The sequence below is a fragment of the Hippoglossus hippoglossus genome, chromosome 23 (genome assembly GCF_009819705.1).
Source record: "Hippoglossus hippoglossus isolate fHipHip1 chromosome 23, fHipHip1.pri, whole genome shotgun sequence".
In the NCBI taxonomy this organism is placed as follows: Eukaryota; Metazoa; Chordata; class Actinopteri; order Pleuronectiformes; family Pleuronectidae; genus Hippoglossus; species Hippoglossus hippoglossus.
Window position 1 is genome coordinate 15,847,903 of NC_047173.1, and position 14,075 is coordinate 15,861,977.

Here is a 14,075-nt window from a genome sequence, read left to right on the forward strand (position 1 = left end):
GAGTGGAGCCGGTGTGAACGGAGAAACATCTTCTTGACGAGAACACTTGAGCTGAACCAGTTTTCTCCGCAGTGGTCTCATTCTTTTTCACGGATCTGCACCAGAGTGTCTCTGCGGATTTGACAGCACGCAGACGTTTAAGAATATTACAAGTAGCACCTTTTTATATCGATGTAACAAGCTGCAGCAACTTGACCCTGCATTTGAAAACCTCACAACCAACACTTTAAAAGATAGAGCTCTGTATGGTTTGTTCACTGAAGCTGGTAAAGCAGAGGATTGCTGCATTCAAGGTGAGGCTGCAATGGCATTAAGAAAAAAAAAAAAAAAAAATCCACAAGGACCAGCCGCAAACAAAAACAGACGGATGCACAGAAAAGCAAGAGCACAATCTGAAGAGACTTTTTATGCTCACAAATAAACCACTTGAAAAATGTTTACAGCTGCAAAACGTCCTCGACACAAACGCCTTGTCCACACTAACGCGGATATTTTGCAAATCAAAGTTTTTCCTGTTTGAGCCTCTCGTCCACATTTCAAGTTCCAAAAACAGAGATTTTTACAAACGCGGCCAAAGTTTTACACGTGCAGGAGACGAGCTACTATTCGTGCAATCTGCAAACAACTCCCATGTTTTGCGAGACGTGCATCACTTCCTGTGTACACCGGCACATTCACGCAGAGGTCATGTGATATGCGTTTTCAGGCTTGCTAGTATAGACGGGGATTCAAAATTATAAAGTGCTTAGTATGGCTGTAGCCTTTATCGCCACCTACTGGCCCCGACGTGCTTATTTTAGTGTTTGTAGTTGTTTTTGTCTGCAGATATATTTTGTAAAACAAGAGGTAGTGTGGACAGAGATTTTAAAAAACCGAGGGGAAAATATCCGCAGTAGTGTAGACAAGGCCTCAAACACACCACAGACAAACTCACACATACACCTGAACACACCACTGGGACACGTGTACTGTACATGATGTCAGAGGTGGTGGGTGAAATGGTGCGGAGGATGGTGCGTAGAGCTCGAAAACCTAAAAATACTCTTCTAGCGCCTCGTCAAAGTGAAGATGCGAACAAAGCAGGATTGCCACGAGACAAAGTGAGAACCGAAACGCCGCTCTGTCTCCATGCAGACCCGTCCACACGCGTCAAACCCGTGTGGCGTTTTTCAGTCTCGTTGACACATGCAAGTAAAGCGCCGCTCATTCACAGCGAGCGGCTCAACCTGAGAGCGAAACCATTCAAGGTGGGACTGATATTCAGAGTCTCAAAGAGAGGATGAGAGAAGAGAGAGAGAGAGAAGCTGGGATGAAAGCGAGGAGAGGAAGAGACGAGAGCCGAGAGCCGGGATGGAAGCGGCGCAAGCATTAACGTGGAGGAGGTGTGTGTGTGTGTGTGTGTGTGTGTGTGTGTGTGTGAAGGAGGAGGGGAGGTGCTCTTCATATTCATGCTCTGTTGGGAGTGCGCTCCAAAAGAGACGGCAGAGCCACGGCTGCTGGAGCGAGGCCGAGCCGACATGAAAGGGGAGAATGATGGAGCAGAAACAGGGAGCTTGTCAAAAGGAGGGCAGCAGCAAAAGACGAGGGCAACGAGAGGGAACACGAGGAGAAGAGAGGAGGAGGAGAGAAGAGGAGGAGGGGGGGAGGAGGAGGAGGAGGAGGAGGAGGAGGAGAGAAGAGGATGAGACGGAGCGGGAGAAAAAAGGAGGGAGAGAAATCTGAAGGTGGCGTTGTTTAACCTGAATCGAGTTTTGACATCAACCCGGTAGTTCTTACATCCTCCCCCCCCACACAGCCATGAGCAGAGACACAACACACACACACACACACACGCACACACAAACCCAGTCTGCTGTGAAACAACAACAACAACAAGAAGTCGTACAATTCTGACATTGAAGCACAGAACGCACATACATGCACACGCGCACACATGGACAGTGCGTGTATCACGGGATGGCGTGGTGGTTGGGCCACGTGGTGAGGAAGTGACGTGTGGGACGCAGGAAGGCGGCGCGTCAACAACACAGCATGGTGTGATCTTGTGAGATGGAGGTGGACACACACACACACACACACACGCACACACACACACCAGAGAGAGAGGGTCGACAACACGGACGAGGATCTGAACAATGATGATGGTTATGTTTCGGTTGATGGTTTCGGTGATGGTGCCGGGATCACAGTGGGGCGACAACACTGGTGATGGCAACGGTGGAGAGCGGAGAACGTAAGGCAGGCATTGGGGCCCCCCTCCCCTCCCCCGGCGTCGGAGCCCCCCAACCCGAGAGGCTGCGGCGTTACCTGGGCTGGTCAACGCTCCCAGGGAGGCGGCGTTGGAGGACAGGGGGTTTGCGGCGGAGGGGCTGGCTGAGTTTTGGGCCGCCGCCGCTGCCGCCGCTAAAGTGGCCAGGTTCTGCAACTGCAGAGCACTCATACCTGGAGAGAGGAGCCAGAGAGGGTGGTGTCAAACCTGGGGAGCGAGGCTGAGGCGCGGCCCGCTCACCTGGCGGCGCGGGACAGTCACTGAACATGAGTTGGCTGCTTGGTGTCCGGAGGCGAACAAGAATAACAGTGTGTGGTCGTGTGTGTTCCTGGAAATGATCCTGCTGCTCTGAGCTCAGACTGTGTGTGGGGGGCAAACACCACAATAGCTGATTCCACTAATAAGTCCCAGATGAGTTTAGATCAGTGGAAGCAGCTGTTGGAGTTTTCAGGTTTTTCTCCTCTGAGGCAGAAATAGACTCAAACTATTTAGTTTTAGTTTAGGCTGGAAAAAAAAAAATACAACTTCTCTGCTCCTTTGTTACTGAGCTGAGTTTGTAAAAGTAAATAAAGACAACTACTGGGTCATGAGTAGAGCCTGACTGAGACTTTTTGAGGTTAACATCGATATTTTAAAGCAACACTATGTAACTTCTATCCGAGCAACAGCGCCCCCTGCAGCCGTAGGTGTGCTCTGTAGGCCAGGTCGTGTCATGTCGGTTGCATGAGCGCCACTTCCCCCGAATTTGGACACAGCTATAGTGTTGCTTTAAAATGGAGCCTCAGGTTTTTACGTTTTTTACCTTTTTTCATTTTACAGAGGATCAATAAACCTCACTATCGGAAAATTACATTGACCACAATAATCAATATCAGCTTTCTATTCAGTCAGGCTCTCGTTGTGATGTCACACTCTGTGGCACTGTGTGTGTGCCTGTGTGTGTGTGTGTGCGTGTGTGTGTGTGTGTTCGAGGCCTCAGCAGCTTCCTCTGACTCATGAGTTTGTTAGAGAACAGGTTATAAGGGTGGACACTGTCAATGTGGGGTATATGTGTCGTATATACAGTCTGGATGTATATACAGTATCATGGGAGTACACACACACACACACACACATACACACACACATACACACACACACGAACAAGACACCAGGAAGAAGAATCCATCTCGTCCGACTCCGTGGTCGTCACATCCAAACACAGATTTTCCTGAACCCAGACGACCAGGCTGACGGCCGCAGCCAATCACAACACACGCCTGGTTCACCACAGCACCGACCGGCAAATTAAATCAAAAACAGAGACGACTGCCAGCGTCTAAACCATCTTTTCTCCTCTTGAGGTGTTTGGAGTCGAGCTGCTGCAGGAGGTGAGACGTGTGTGTGTGTGTGTGTGTGTGTGTGTGTGTGTGTGTGTGTGTGTGTGTGTGTGTGTGTGCAGTAACGAGCGTGAACACCTGACTGTGACTCCGCGGTTACTGTACGAAACCAAAACCAATCTGGTTTTCAAAGCCATTTTCTCCAATTTTCCTGTGATACGCCCCCAAAAAAAGCTAGAATGGATTTCTGTTTGTGTGCCGCTCGTCTCTCTCTCTCGTCATCTCGCACTAATTCAGACTTTTGTGTGTTTTTCCCCCCCGAGCTGCCGACACCGTGAAGCAGATTTTCACAGAGAGAAGACGCCTGTTTTTTTTACGAGAGCTCCTCTTCTTCACGGCTCCTTTTATAAGAACGTAAAGGAGATTTGAATTTCACTGGCCTTTTCCACTCCGCCGCTTCGGAAAAAAGCCGCTGATTGGGCGGATTTGGCCGCAGAGGCTCGGATCGGCCCACGCTCACGCTTTAAAAGCTCTTCAGTGTTTTTCAAGTGTAAACAAGTAGCGGAGGGTGAAGGTTCACTTCCTTCACCTCAGCTTCCCCATTTTTCTGTTTGCCTCTTTTCTTTTTAACCATTCCTCCCTCTTCCTCTCTTCCCCGTCCTTTTCCTCACTGTCTTTCCCCTCCTCTTTTTCTTTTCCTGTCCCGTTCCCACTTTATCATTCCCTCCTTTTTCACTCTTCCTTTCTCTTTCATCTCTTGTTCCTTTCTCCTCTTCTGCCTTTCCTTTTACTCATTTTATGTTATGTCACTCTATGCCCTCTTTTTCATTCCTTTGCTCTCCTTCCTTTTGTATTTTTATATACCTTTAATTAATTGTCCTTTCTTTTCTTCCCTCCCTCGCTCCCTTTATCAACATCCCCACTTCATCCTCATTTCCTTTTCTTGCCCTCCGACGCCTTTTCTATCCGTTTTTTCTGTCCTTTATCCTTTTTTCCAATTTCCCGTATCTTAATTGCTTGTCCCTCCTTAATTTCTACTTCCTTTCTTTCATTCCAAGTTTGTCTCTTACATTTCTTTCCTTTCTTCCAGTTCCCAAACTCTTCCAATTCTTTTCTTTTCCCCTCCACAGACACAGGATGGCAAAGACGACTTCGCAGCTCTCTCTCTCTCTCTCTCTCTCCGTCTCTCTCCATGCAACCTCTTTTTTTCTCCTCCCCCCCCATCTCTCAAAGCAGCTCGACACCAATTCTTACATGCATTTGTCAAAGGCTATCTCCCTCATTGAACATACATTTTCCAGACAGTTATAAGGAGAAGAGGAGCAGGCAGGAGATAAAAATAACTGGGTTAGAGGGGAATAAAGAAGAGATGAGGCCGAGAGGAGAAGAAGAAGAAGAAGAGTGAGAGAGTGAGAGAAGGCAGAGAAACAGAATGAGACAAATACAATCTACTTCCCACATCAGAGTATCCGGGCTGTGCAGATGGTGTGTGAGACACTGTGAGTACATACGTGTGCGAGGAGGCGTGTGTGTGTGGTTGTGTGTGGTTGTGTGTGTGTGTGTGCAGCCTGTATGGCGGCGCCGGGCTGCACCAGGCTGGCGTTGGCTGCGTCTAATTGAATGCTCATTGGTGTAATTGAAGCCTCTCGGCTCGGCGGCTCCTCGTGTTAAAGACTGGGACCAGATGTCATTCAGCTGCCTCACATCTCCTGCCAATCACTAATGCTCGCTCGCTCTCCCTCCGTCGCTGCTCGCCACCTCTCGCAGATGGGAGGACGAGCAGATCTCCGGATTCAGACGCCGTTACCCACCAAATCTAATCTTAACTATTTATTTGACAGGATAAGGTGGAGAAAAACCTTAAAAAACAGCCACAGGGGAAAGTGAAAGGCCTTGAAACTCGAGGGGACGCGACACAAGACAACAAGACGAGGCTCGCCACAAACTCCCATCACGCTCAGATCAGTTATCGTTTCCCTGCACAATAAGAGCTGGAACCTCCCAGACAGAGAAAAGCTAAAGAGGGATGGGAACAGACGAAGGAGAGAGAGAGAGAGAGAGAGAGAGAGGGTCCCTGAAAGTCTTAAATGAATTTGAATTGTATTTCTTAAAGACAGTTTTTTATCCTGTGTTTAGTAGGAGGCGCTCGGGGCTCAAGTTAATACAGAACTGGGTTAAAACAATATGCATTTTTTATTGCATCAGCTTCACCTCAGAGATTCCCACTGTCCCTCAACACTCGCTTTCCTATTTCCTTGTGTCCTATTTCCTATTCAACCCATTTAGAAAGAAAACTTTTTTAAAACGACTTTATTTTATCCTTTAATTTTGGGTTTTAAACTCGAGCCTTGCTGCCCTAAAATGGCTGAAATTGAATTCAGAGTTTGTTAAAAATTTAAAATGTTAAGCCCTCGAAATGCAAGAGTACTCCCACTTTAATAATGCCAAGCTATTAGCTCCCTGAAAACTGAACAGGGAGCAGATTTCAGAATTTACAGAAAAAGAATGGGCCAACATCCGAAGTAATGGGGAAGCTTAAATTCTGTTATGGACACAAACATGTCCAGATTCATACGTCATATAAACACAGAGAATCTGACAAACTTGGGAAACTAAACAGAAGCTTATGTTTTGCCTTTTGCTTTTTTCCATTTTGATATTCCTTCATATCTGTCGTACTTCACATTGGTCTTAAACCTCACCTGCAGGAACCCTGAGTCTGTCTCCTCACGTCTTGTACAGTATGTTTGTACATGCCTGTTTTTGTCCTCCCTACATTTTAACAATAAGCCTAATTTCATTTGATACCTGCAGATACAAAGGAGAAGAGCCGACAGATCAGAGACCCCCCCCCCCCCCCCCCTCGCAGAAACAGAACAGTAGATGGCGCCAGCCCGCAGTGCAACGTCTCCACCACAACAGAGCCACTTTTTTTAAACCATTTTCTCCGGCGCCTTTACTTTTCCTCCTCGCTGTGATTCATCTATCCCTGACAAAGCCTCGGTGTTACTGTTACACGCCCAGGGCACCGCTCTTGTCTGGCCTCATTAAAAGATCAAGATAAATCTTAGCAACAGTTAATAAATCTTGAGGGCAAAGATCTCTCTCTCTCTCTCTCTCTCTACTCCACCACGCGAGTTCATCTGTTATGCTCTTTGCTCCTCTTCTTCTTTTTTTTTTTTTTAGAAGTCTGGAGAAAATAAAGAAATAACACGAGAGGTGCAACAAAGAGCGGACTGCCACAGTGGATCGTGATTCCAGGGGAGTTCATCGACCGATTTCTTTTTGTATTTGCACTCACCGGCCATCTGCTGGATCCCGCTGAAGGCTCCCAGGTTACCGGAGGAGGTTGCCTGCTGGAGCAACTGATGGAGAAAGAGAAGAGAGAAAGAAGAGGAGATGAGCGACGAGGCCGGATAAAAAGGGAAAAAAGGAGAAACACAGCGAGCTGAGTGGGAAGAGGAAGCTTTTACACGTGTCTATGCGACGCTACGCCGGGAAAGCTAAACTCGTAATGAGCGGTTTAGCGATGTGGTTTTTGCATCAGCGCTCGATGAGTAAATGAGCTGCTAATGTAGTTTGATCTCTCCTCTAAGCGAACGCTGTTTGTGTTCCACCGTGATTCTTCCAGACAAGTTGAGCATGAAAGCTATAATCTAACCGACTAATTAGATTCCAAAACAAAAGTGGAATACTGATGCCGTCAAAAAACTTCATCCTTCAAAGACTCAAATTAACAGCAAATTAACATCTTGTTTCCTGGTGTGTGCCGGCGAGTTTCCGCTTTTTTCTTTCTCCTCCAGAATAGAGGACTGAAAAATTCTAGGATTCACAGAACACTTTTTTTTTTTTGTTATCTCATTATTATTATTATTAATAATTGTAACCCGTAAAAAAGACAAATCAATATCCAGTGAAGACGGGACGTTTGTCTGAGCTCTGCTGACAAGACAGGTGCAAATTGCAGTTTGGAAAAAATAAAAAAAAATAAAATCCTGCAGCCTTTTTGAGACGTTTATTTTAAAAGCTTAATTTAGAAGCTGAAGAGCGATGAGTCGAGTGTTGGAGCCAAAATCTCTGAGACGAGTCCTGAAAAGGCTGAGGACTGTGGAGCGGGGGGGGGGGGGGGGGGGGGGGGGGGGGGAGAATGAGGCGTCTGAGAAACAAAGAAACCCAGTAAGTTCCCAATCAAACAAATTACCAGTCGAGCTTCTGCTGCAGCCGCTCGCAAATTGGGGATTTGTGGAGTCCCGGGGGCCCCGAGCGTCGCCCAGACAAATACCTTTCTGTGTGATTCCACAAGAAGCCCCGAGAATTTATCACAATTATAACTGCTATTGGAAAATTACTCTGAAAACTGATAACTGCCGTGTTTCCATCGGCGTGCCACCAAATGTTAAGCATTCACAATCTCAGAAAACTAAATATTAACTTTGTACAAAAATATTTTTCAGTCTATCTAATGGGATTTTAAACGATTTATTTGAAGGAATTACCCTTAAGCTATGATATAGTAAAAATAAAACAATAATGTTAAGAAAAAATAAACTAAACGATTAATTAATTTAGAGATACAGTATATGAATTGTGGTTTTGTTAAATATTAAAAAATTAAACGTCCTGTCACTGTAAAAATAAAAATACTGAGTAGATACTAAAGAACAATTGAAATATGTTCAACATTATCAGGAAGTATTCTATAAACTCACACACTTTTCCATACAATAAATAGTTCTATAAAGTTGAATAAATAGTTCCTTTTCGGTCACAATTATTTCTGATCTTGATATAAAAAGCTCCCTAAGTAGTATTTTTAATATTTACATTATTTCAGAATTTAAAAAAGAATCAGGAGTATAATCAGTTAATGGCATTTCTTGTTCTTTCTGCAGAAACATTTGACGGGATGTATAATTCTTGACGCTGACTTCACTTTGACTTTTCATGGAGAATTTAAGTGTAATTTTTTCCCTGGTGGTAAATCATCGAGACATATCTTTGTCTTCAGAGACCTCATTTCCCCACGACACCCTCTCAGGGGGAGGATGGAGGGGAGGGAACAGTGGCAGAAATCAGAGAACAAAAGAAAGAGGGGGAGGAAAAAAGAGGTGTTCTGGGACTTTTTCAAGTTGAATGTTTTTGGTTTGGGGCACTGACTGCGGCGGCGTTGGCCAAGGGGCTGCAGTAAGGGGCGGAGGAGGTGGTGATGATGGTGGGCGACGCGGCGGCTCTCCTTACAGCCAGATACTGCGGGGTGAGGCCCCCCAGGCCGGTCAGGCTCCCCCAGGTGGTCGCACTGTTGAGCTGCTGCATCTGCTGCGCCAGCTGCTGCTGCAGACGCCGCTGCTCCTTGTCCTTCTGCGTGTCGGCGAACTTCACCACGATGGGAGACGAGCAGCCCTGTGGGGGGAGGAAGAGGAGGAGGAGAGGAGAGGAAGAGGAAGAGAAGAAAACACAAGACATAGTTATGGAACTTGAAACTTGGTCAAAATAAAGGCTGCAAATAATTAAATGATAATGATTCATATTCTGTATCCTTATTATAAAGTCAAGCAATTTTCTATATGGGACGTTTCTATGATGACACACACACACACACACACAGACACACACACACACACACACACACACACACCCAGAAGGACTTAGAAAACTGATTCCACAAAGACCAATCAACACAAATTTTCATTTAAAAAAAACTGTGCATCAGCAAAAAAGTAAAGAAAAAATAATCTATTTTCAATTAAAACCTCTCACACACACACACACACACACACACACACACACACACACACACACACACACACACACACACACACACACACACACACTCGCTGACACGGGACACACACACGGAGTCACAAAGGAAACTTGACTCTAAATCCAGTGGGGCTTTCGTCTTCCCCCCACAAGGGCTCAGTTATCTCCGAGTCCAGAATGGTTTCACCAGAAACAGATTTCCTGTGTTCTCCAACTATTTCATCACCTCGTACGAAGAAAGACTTGGTGTGTGTGTGTGTGTGTGTGTGTGTGTGTGTGTGTGTGTGAGCGAGAGAGAGAGAGAAAATTAGATAAAGTGACTGGGAGGGCTGAAGAAGAGGTTGAGAGGGTAAGAGGAAGATTTTGAGATCTGTACAATTATAAAAGAGTGTATTTAATCGAGTGTGTGTGTGTGTGTGTGTGTGGAGGTGAGTAACATATCAAACATCTAATACACACTCGTACTGACAACTATAACGTAAAAAAAAAAAAAAATCCCACAATGCACCTGATTGAAGCTGCAGCAGCAGAAGCACAGCGAAGCCGAGGCGCTGCGTCACAATCTATCACACCTCAGCGTTACTCACTCTCTGCAATCAAAGCCTAACTAGCGGCAAATCTGTGTGAAACAAAGGCGATCGGCCACAGGAGGATAAAAAGCTTTTGATTGAGACGTTTAGTTCGAGACTCGATCCCCTCGGCAGCGGAGAGACGGGGGTTTATTTTACAGGTGGAAAACGGCACAGTCAGAACTCGAGTGTGTGTCAAGTGTGTGTGTGTGTGTGTGTGACGTTAATGTGTCTGCATGCATGTGTGTGTCGTATGTGATCATTACGTAGAACAAACGTGCGATATCTTCTATCAGCTGGTTTTAGGACACAGGCTGAAAATAAAGATGGACGACGTGATGGTAAAAGTGAAGCCAAATCATCTTGCTCGCCCCCTGGTGGCTGGCTGCAGTGTAGGTCATTTATACTGCATCCAGCCACCAGGGGGCGATCCAGATGAGTCTTACACATTCGGATAATAGTTAAATATTACATTCCCAGTCAGGGAAGTAAATATGCAATAAGATGAAAAATAAAGGGAGTAAAAAAAACGACAACATCCTGGCAGGTTGTGTGTTTTTCACAGTGTGTGTGTGTGTGTCTGTGTGCGACCAGACGACCCCTCCTCTGTGGGGCCGGGGCTCGACTCTATCAGCCGAATGAGCGTGTCTCCTGTCTGGCGACGCCTGGGCCGTATTTACTGCGTCTCTCCACCAGTCATCTTCCCTCTTTACTCCGACCGCTGACAGATAAAGGAGACGACGGGAGAATTGCATTTCGGAGGGAGTGTCAGTTCGGGGGCCTCGCCGCTCGATTCCCCCCGAGACGGGAGCTCCCTATCCCGCCTCTGCTAAATATCTCATTACTCCAGCTGACACCCAGCGAGCCGGGGGAAATTCAGCCCCAGAATGAGAGTCCTGCCCTGGGAGAGGGGCCGAGGACGAGGGGCCCCCCCTGCGCCCGCTGATGCCGGTTCTACCTTAAAACCTTTAAAGCAGCACGTTGGATTTTCTCAGGCTCAACTTTGGCCTGAGATGATGAGAAGACGAGCGGCGACTCCAGCCGTCTGTTGGTTTCACTCAAAGAAACAAGCCGCCATTGATTTCACCGGAGGGGGGATTTTTAATAATTCATCACAGATTAGTAACAGCTTGAACTTTCATAAATCAGACGCTGCGTGATAAAAAAACATCACTGACCAAGAAAAAAACTAATTTTCACTGAGCTGCTTTTTGAGTTTTCACATCAATCCAACGACGACATTGAACTAGATGTCATTTTAAAAAGTGTTTACATCCCAATTGACACCAGATATATTTATATTCTGTAATCATCGTTAGTGCTGCAGGATTATTATACAGATTTTAACTGCTGCTGCTTCACAATAAAAGCTTCCAACCCCGGAGAACACAGGGTGGAGTGTTATTGTGAAGGAGACACAGGAAAGAAGAGCCATTACATCTTGATCCAGGAATTATTTTTCAATCTCTTTAACACTGTGAGATGATTAGTATAATCAGTCCTCATTAAAACATTGATTTATTTGTTTGCCCTGTAAACAGATAGAAATCTCCTACGTTTTAAAAACCTGCATAATTTTTTACATCATTTACAATTTCAGATTAATTTTTTTAAATCGAACATTGTGTTGAGACCTTCTCAAATTGTCATCATCCACGAATCTCTTTGTTTTCCTTGCGCTCGAGGAGCCGCGGATGTTTTATCGGTGTTTGTTGTCGATGGGCGTCTGTGAAAAATCCTGCTGCTCTTCAATTATACCTCATGTTGTGTTAAAACTAAATCTGTAACCCAGCTGATTTGTTTTCAATTGGCCACTGTTGAACGAAAACAGCAGGGGGCGATGTGATGGCTCTACCTCTCCGAGTATTTCACGAGTCTCCTGCACGTTGTTAACACCTAAAAATACACGGAATTCAACAATAACAGTAATGGTGTCATTCAGCGGAGGCCTGATAATTTACACTCGTAAAAGCTGTTGCTCCTGTTTCGTCTTAAATAGTCTCTGGTTTCATATATTGTAATAATAACATGCCATTAACTCTGTGTCGGTGGCGAAGCGTCCATTAATTTCTTTATCTGCAGACAGCGTCTCACCAGAGCTGCACAGCTTTCACTTCTCAACAAAGTAAAGTCTCATCAGGAGACGTTTCTACGGGAGTTAAAAGTTATTTCTGTTTGCAGATTCACAACTTCACCTCATGTAAACTTATTAACGTCGGTGTTTTCATCATTTAACAGGTCGACTGACCCTCTGGAAAACTTCTGTTGGATTTCTTTAAAACTTCTGCATATTGGGATTTGACATTCTAAAGCATCAGTGAGCAACAGCGCCCTCTAGAGCCTCACGTCAACCCACCTTTGATTAGATTAGTGTTTAAATCTTCATATACACACACATACGGTATATGATGTTATTATTAAGTGCAGTAACTCCACTATCCTGAGTATTTCTACTATTATTTTCTGGACTTGGTTTGTATTATTTCTTTTATTTTAACTCTATAAAGCAGCCTTAGATACAGTGAATGGTTCTTAACTAATCAATATATAAATATATCATTGAAGACCAATATAGGAACATGATTAAAGTCTATTCCTCACTTCTCACAGGAGTGAACGAGGAAACATTCTCCCTGTTCAGCTGATTTAAGGTTAAGAAGTTTCATGGTGATGCTTTAATGTCCTGGTGTCACACTCCGCCTGTGATTGACAGATGTACACGATGTCATGACAACCTGTGGTCTCAGTATGACACCGCAGACGTAGCAATAAGCTCCGGGTGTAATTACGATATCCAAACCTTATAATGATGTAATTACAGCTTGTTGGCAAAAATAGAAAAAAACCTCAGCACCTGCTTCGGGCTCCGGTTTGACCTCGTCCACACAAACTTTTGCAGAAGTTCCAGACTTGCCACCGACGTAACCACGAGAGTGCACTCAGCCAATAAACGCTCCCGTGCTCCCCGAGGCCGAAATCTCGCACACAACCACGAAGAGAGCATCGCACATCACTTCCCGTCTTTCCCAAGATGTTTAGAAGCACTCACACAAACTGAACTTATAAGCTCTGGTCGGTTTACCTTGAAAATCAATCTCACACGGCTTTCAGGAGAGTTTATGTGCTGTGAACCTTCTCCGTCTCGTTCATTTACCACTCACGCAGCCTTTAAATGTCAAACCATGTCGTCTTCCGCTAACTAACGGGACAGCAGGAGGCTCTGTTAGCGGCGGGAGTTCTCTGAGCACGTTGCTTTGACCTAATGTTCCAACAACAACACGCCGGAAAAACAGGGAGAGATTCACAAACTGCTCTGTGAACTGCAGTACAGACGTTTTTCCAGAAAACGTCCCAAGTCAAGAATGTCCAGAAAATGTAGAGTGAGTCCAGAGTTCACAGCTTGTAACACGTGACTGACGTGAAACTGGAAGAATATAAATGTCTCGTGGGCGAAGGAGACGCTGATGTCAACTTGGAAAGACGAGGACATATTCCTGTTGTAGTGAACGTTTCGGAGCCGGACAATCTCCTGCTGCTTCTTCGTATGCGAAGGAAAAACTCCAGAAAATCTCCAGACCTTCATTTATCGGACATTATCTGGAGTTTAGCCAACCAGGACGTTTTTTGGGGGTATCCCAGAACTTTATTTAGACCCTGGTTCCTGATATTAATCCATCTTGGGATCATCCAGTTTATATACGTTGTCTGACATCATCCCTTGATTAATCTAATCTAATGTTTTTGTCCGTATCGTCGCTTCTCTTCAGCACAGTTGACGGTTGTGTTTGTTTTGCTACTTCAACACACCGCTCTCTCTTTCATGCTCTACTCAAGCCCTTTGTCTCAATGTGCTCCAGCGGTTGTGCGTTCGTGGCGAGGGCGAGGGCGAGGGCGAGGGCGCGCGCGGCGAGGGCAGGAAAACGTGCGAGTGTTCCTCTAAGTGTCATGTGGAAAAAAAAAATGTAAAAAAGCTGTTGATGGAACGCTGCACAGGCGGAGCTCAGGGCTAAATGAGTCTTTACAACTGGAGTGAATAATGCAACGCACAAATCAACACAAACCCAACACAATGAAGCCGACCCACTTCTCTTCAAATGTCTTTAGAGGTTCGACAGTGAATTACCTGTCTCGCTCATATCCACTTTCATTACGGCCTGA

General features: G+C 45.4%; 1 protein-coding gene across 28 annotated transcripts in view; it reads right to left on the bottom strand.

Moving 5' to 3' along the window:
* Positions 1 to 14,075, bottom strand: part of celf2 (cugbp, Elav-like family member 2) — a 169,884-nt gene that overhangs the window by 14,510 nt on the left and 141,299 nt on the right. For 11 of the 28 annotated variants that reach the window (XM_034577925.1, XM_034577944.1, XM_034577926.1 and 8 more), the window contains 3 exons: positions 8,746 to 8,988; positions 6,890 to 6,953; positions 2,308 to 2,442 (listed from right to left, as the gene is read on the bottom strand). In XM_034577925.1, coding sequence (XP_034433816.1) covers positions 2,308 to 2,442; positions 6,890 to 6,953; positions 8,746 to 8,988 — 442 coding nt within the window. Of the gene's footprint in view, positions 1 to 881; positions 1,553 to 2,307; positions 2,443 to 6,889; positions 6,954 to 8,745; positions 8,989 to 14,075 lie in introns of those variants that run through there. The other 17 variants (XM_034577952.1, XM_034577937.1, XM_034577938.1 and 14 more) reach the window with 4 other exon arrangements.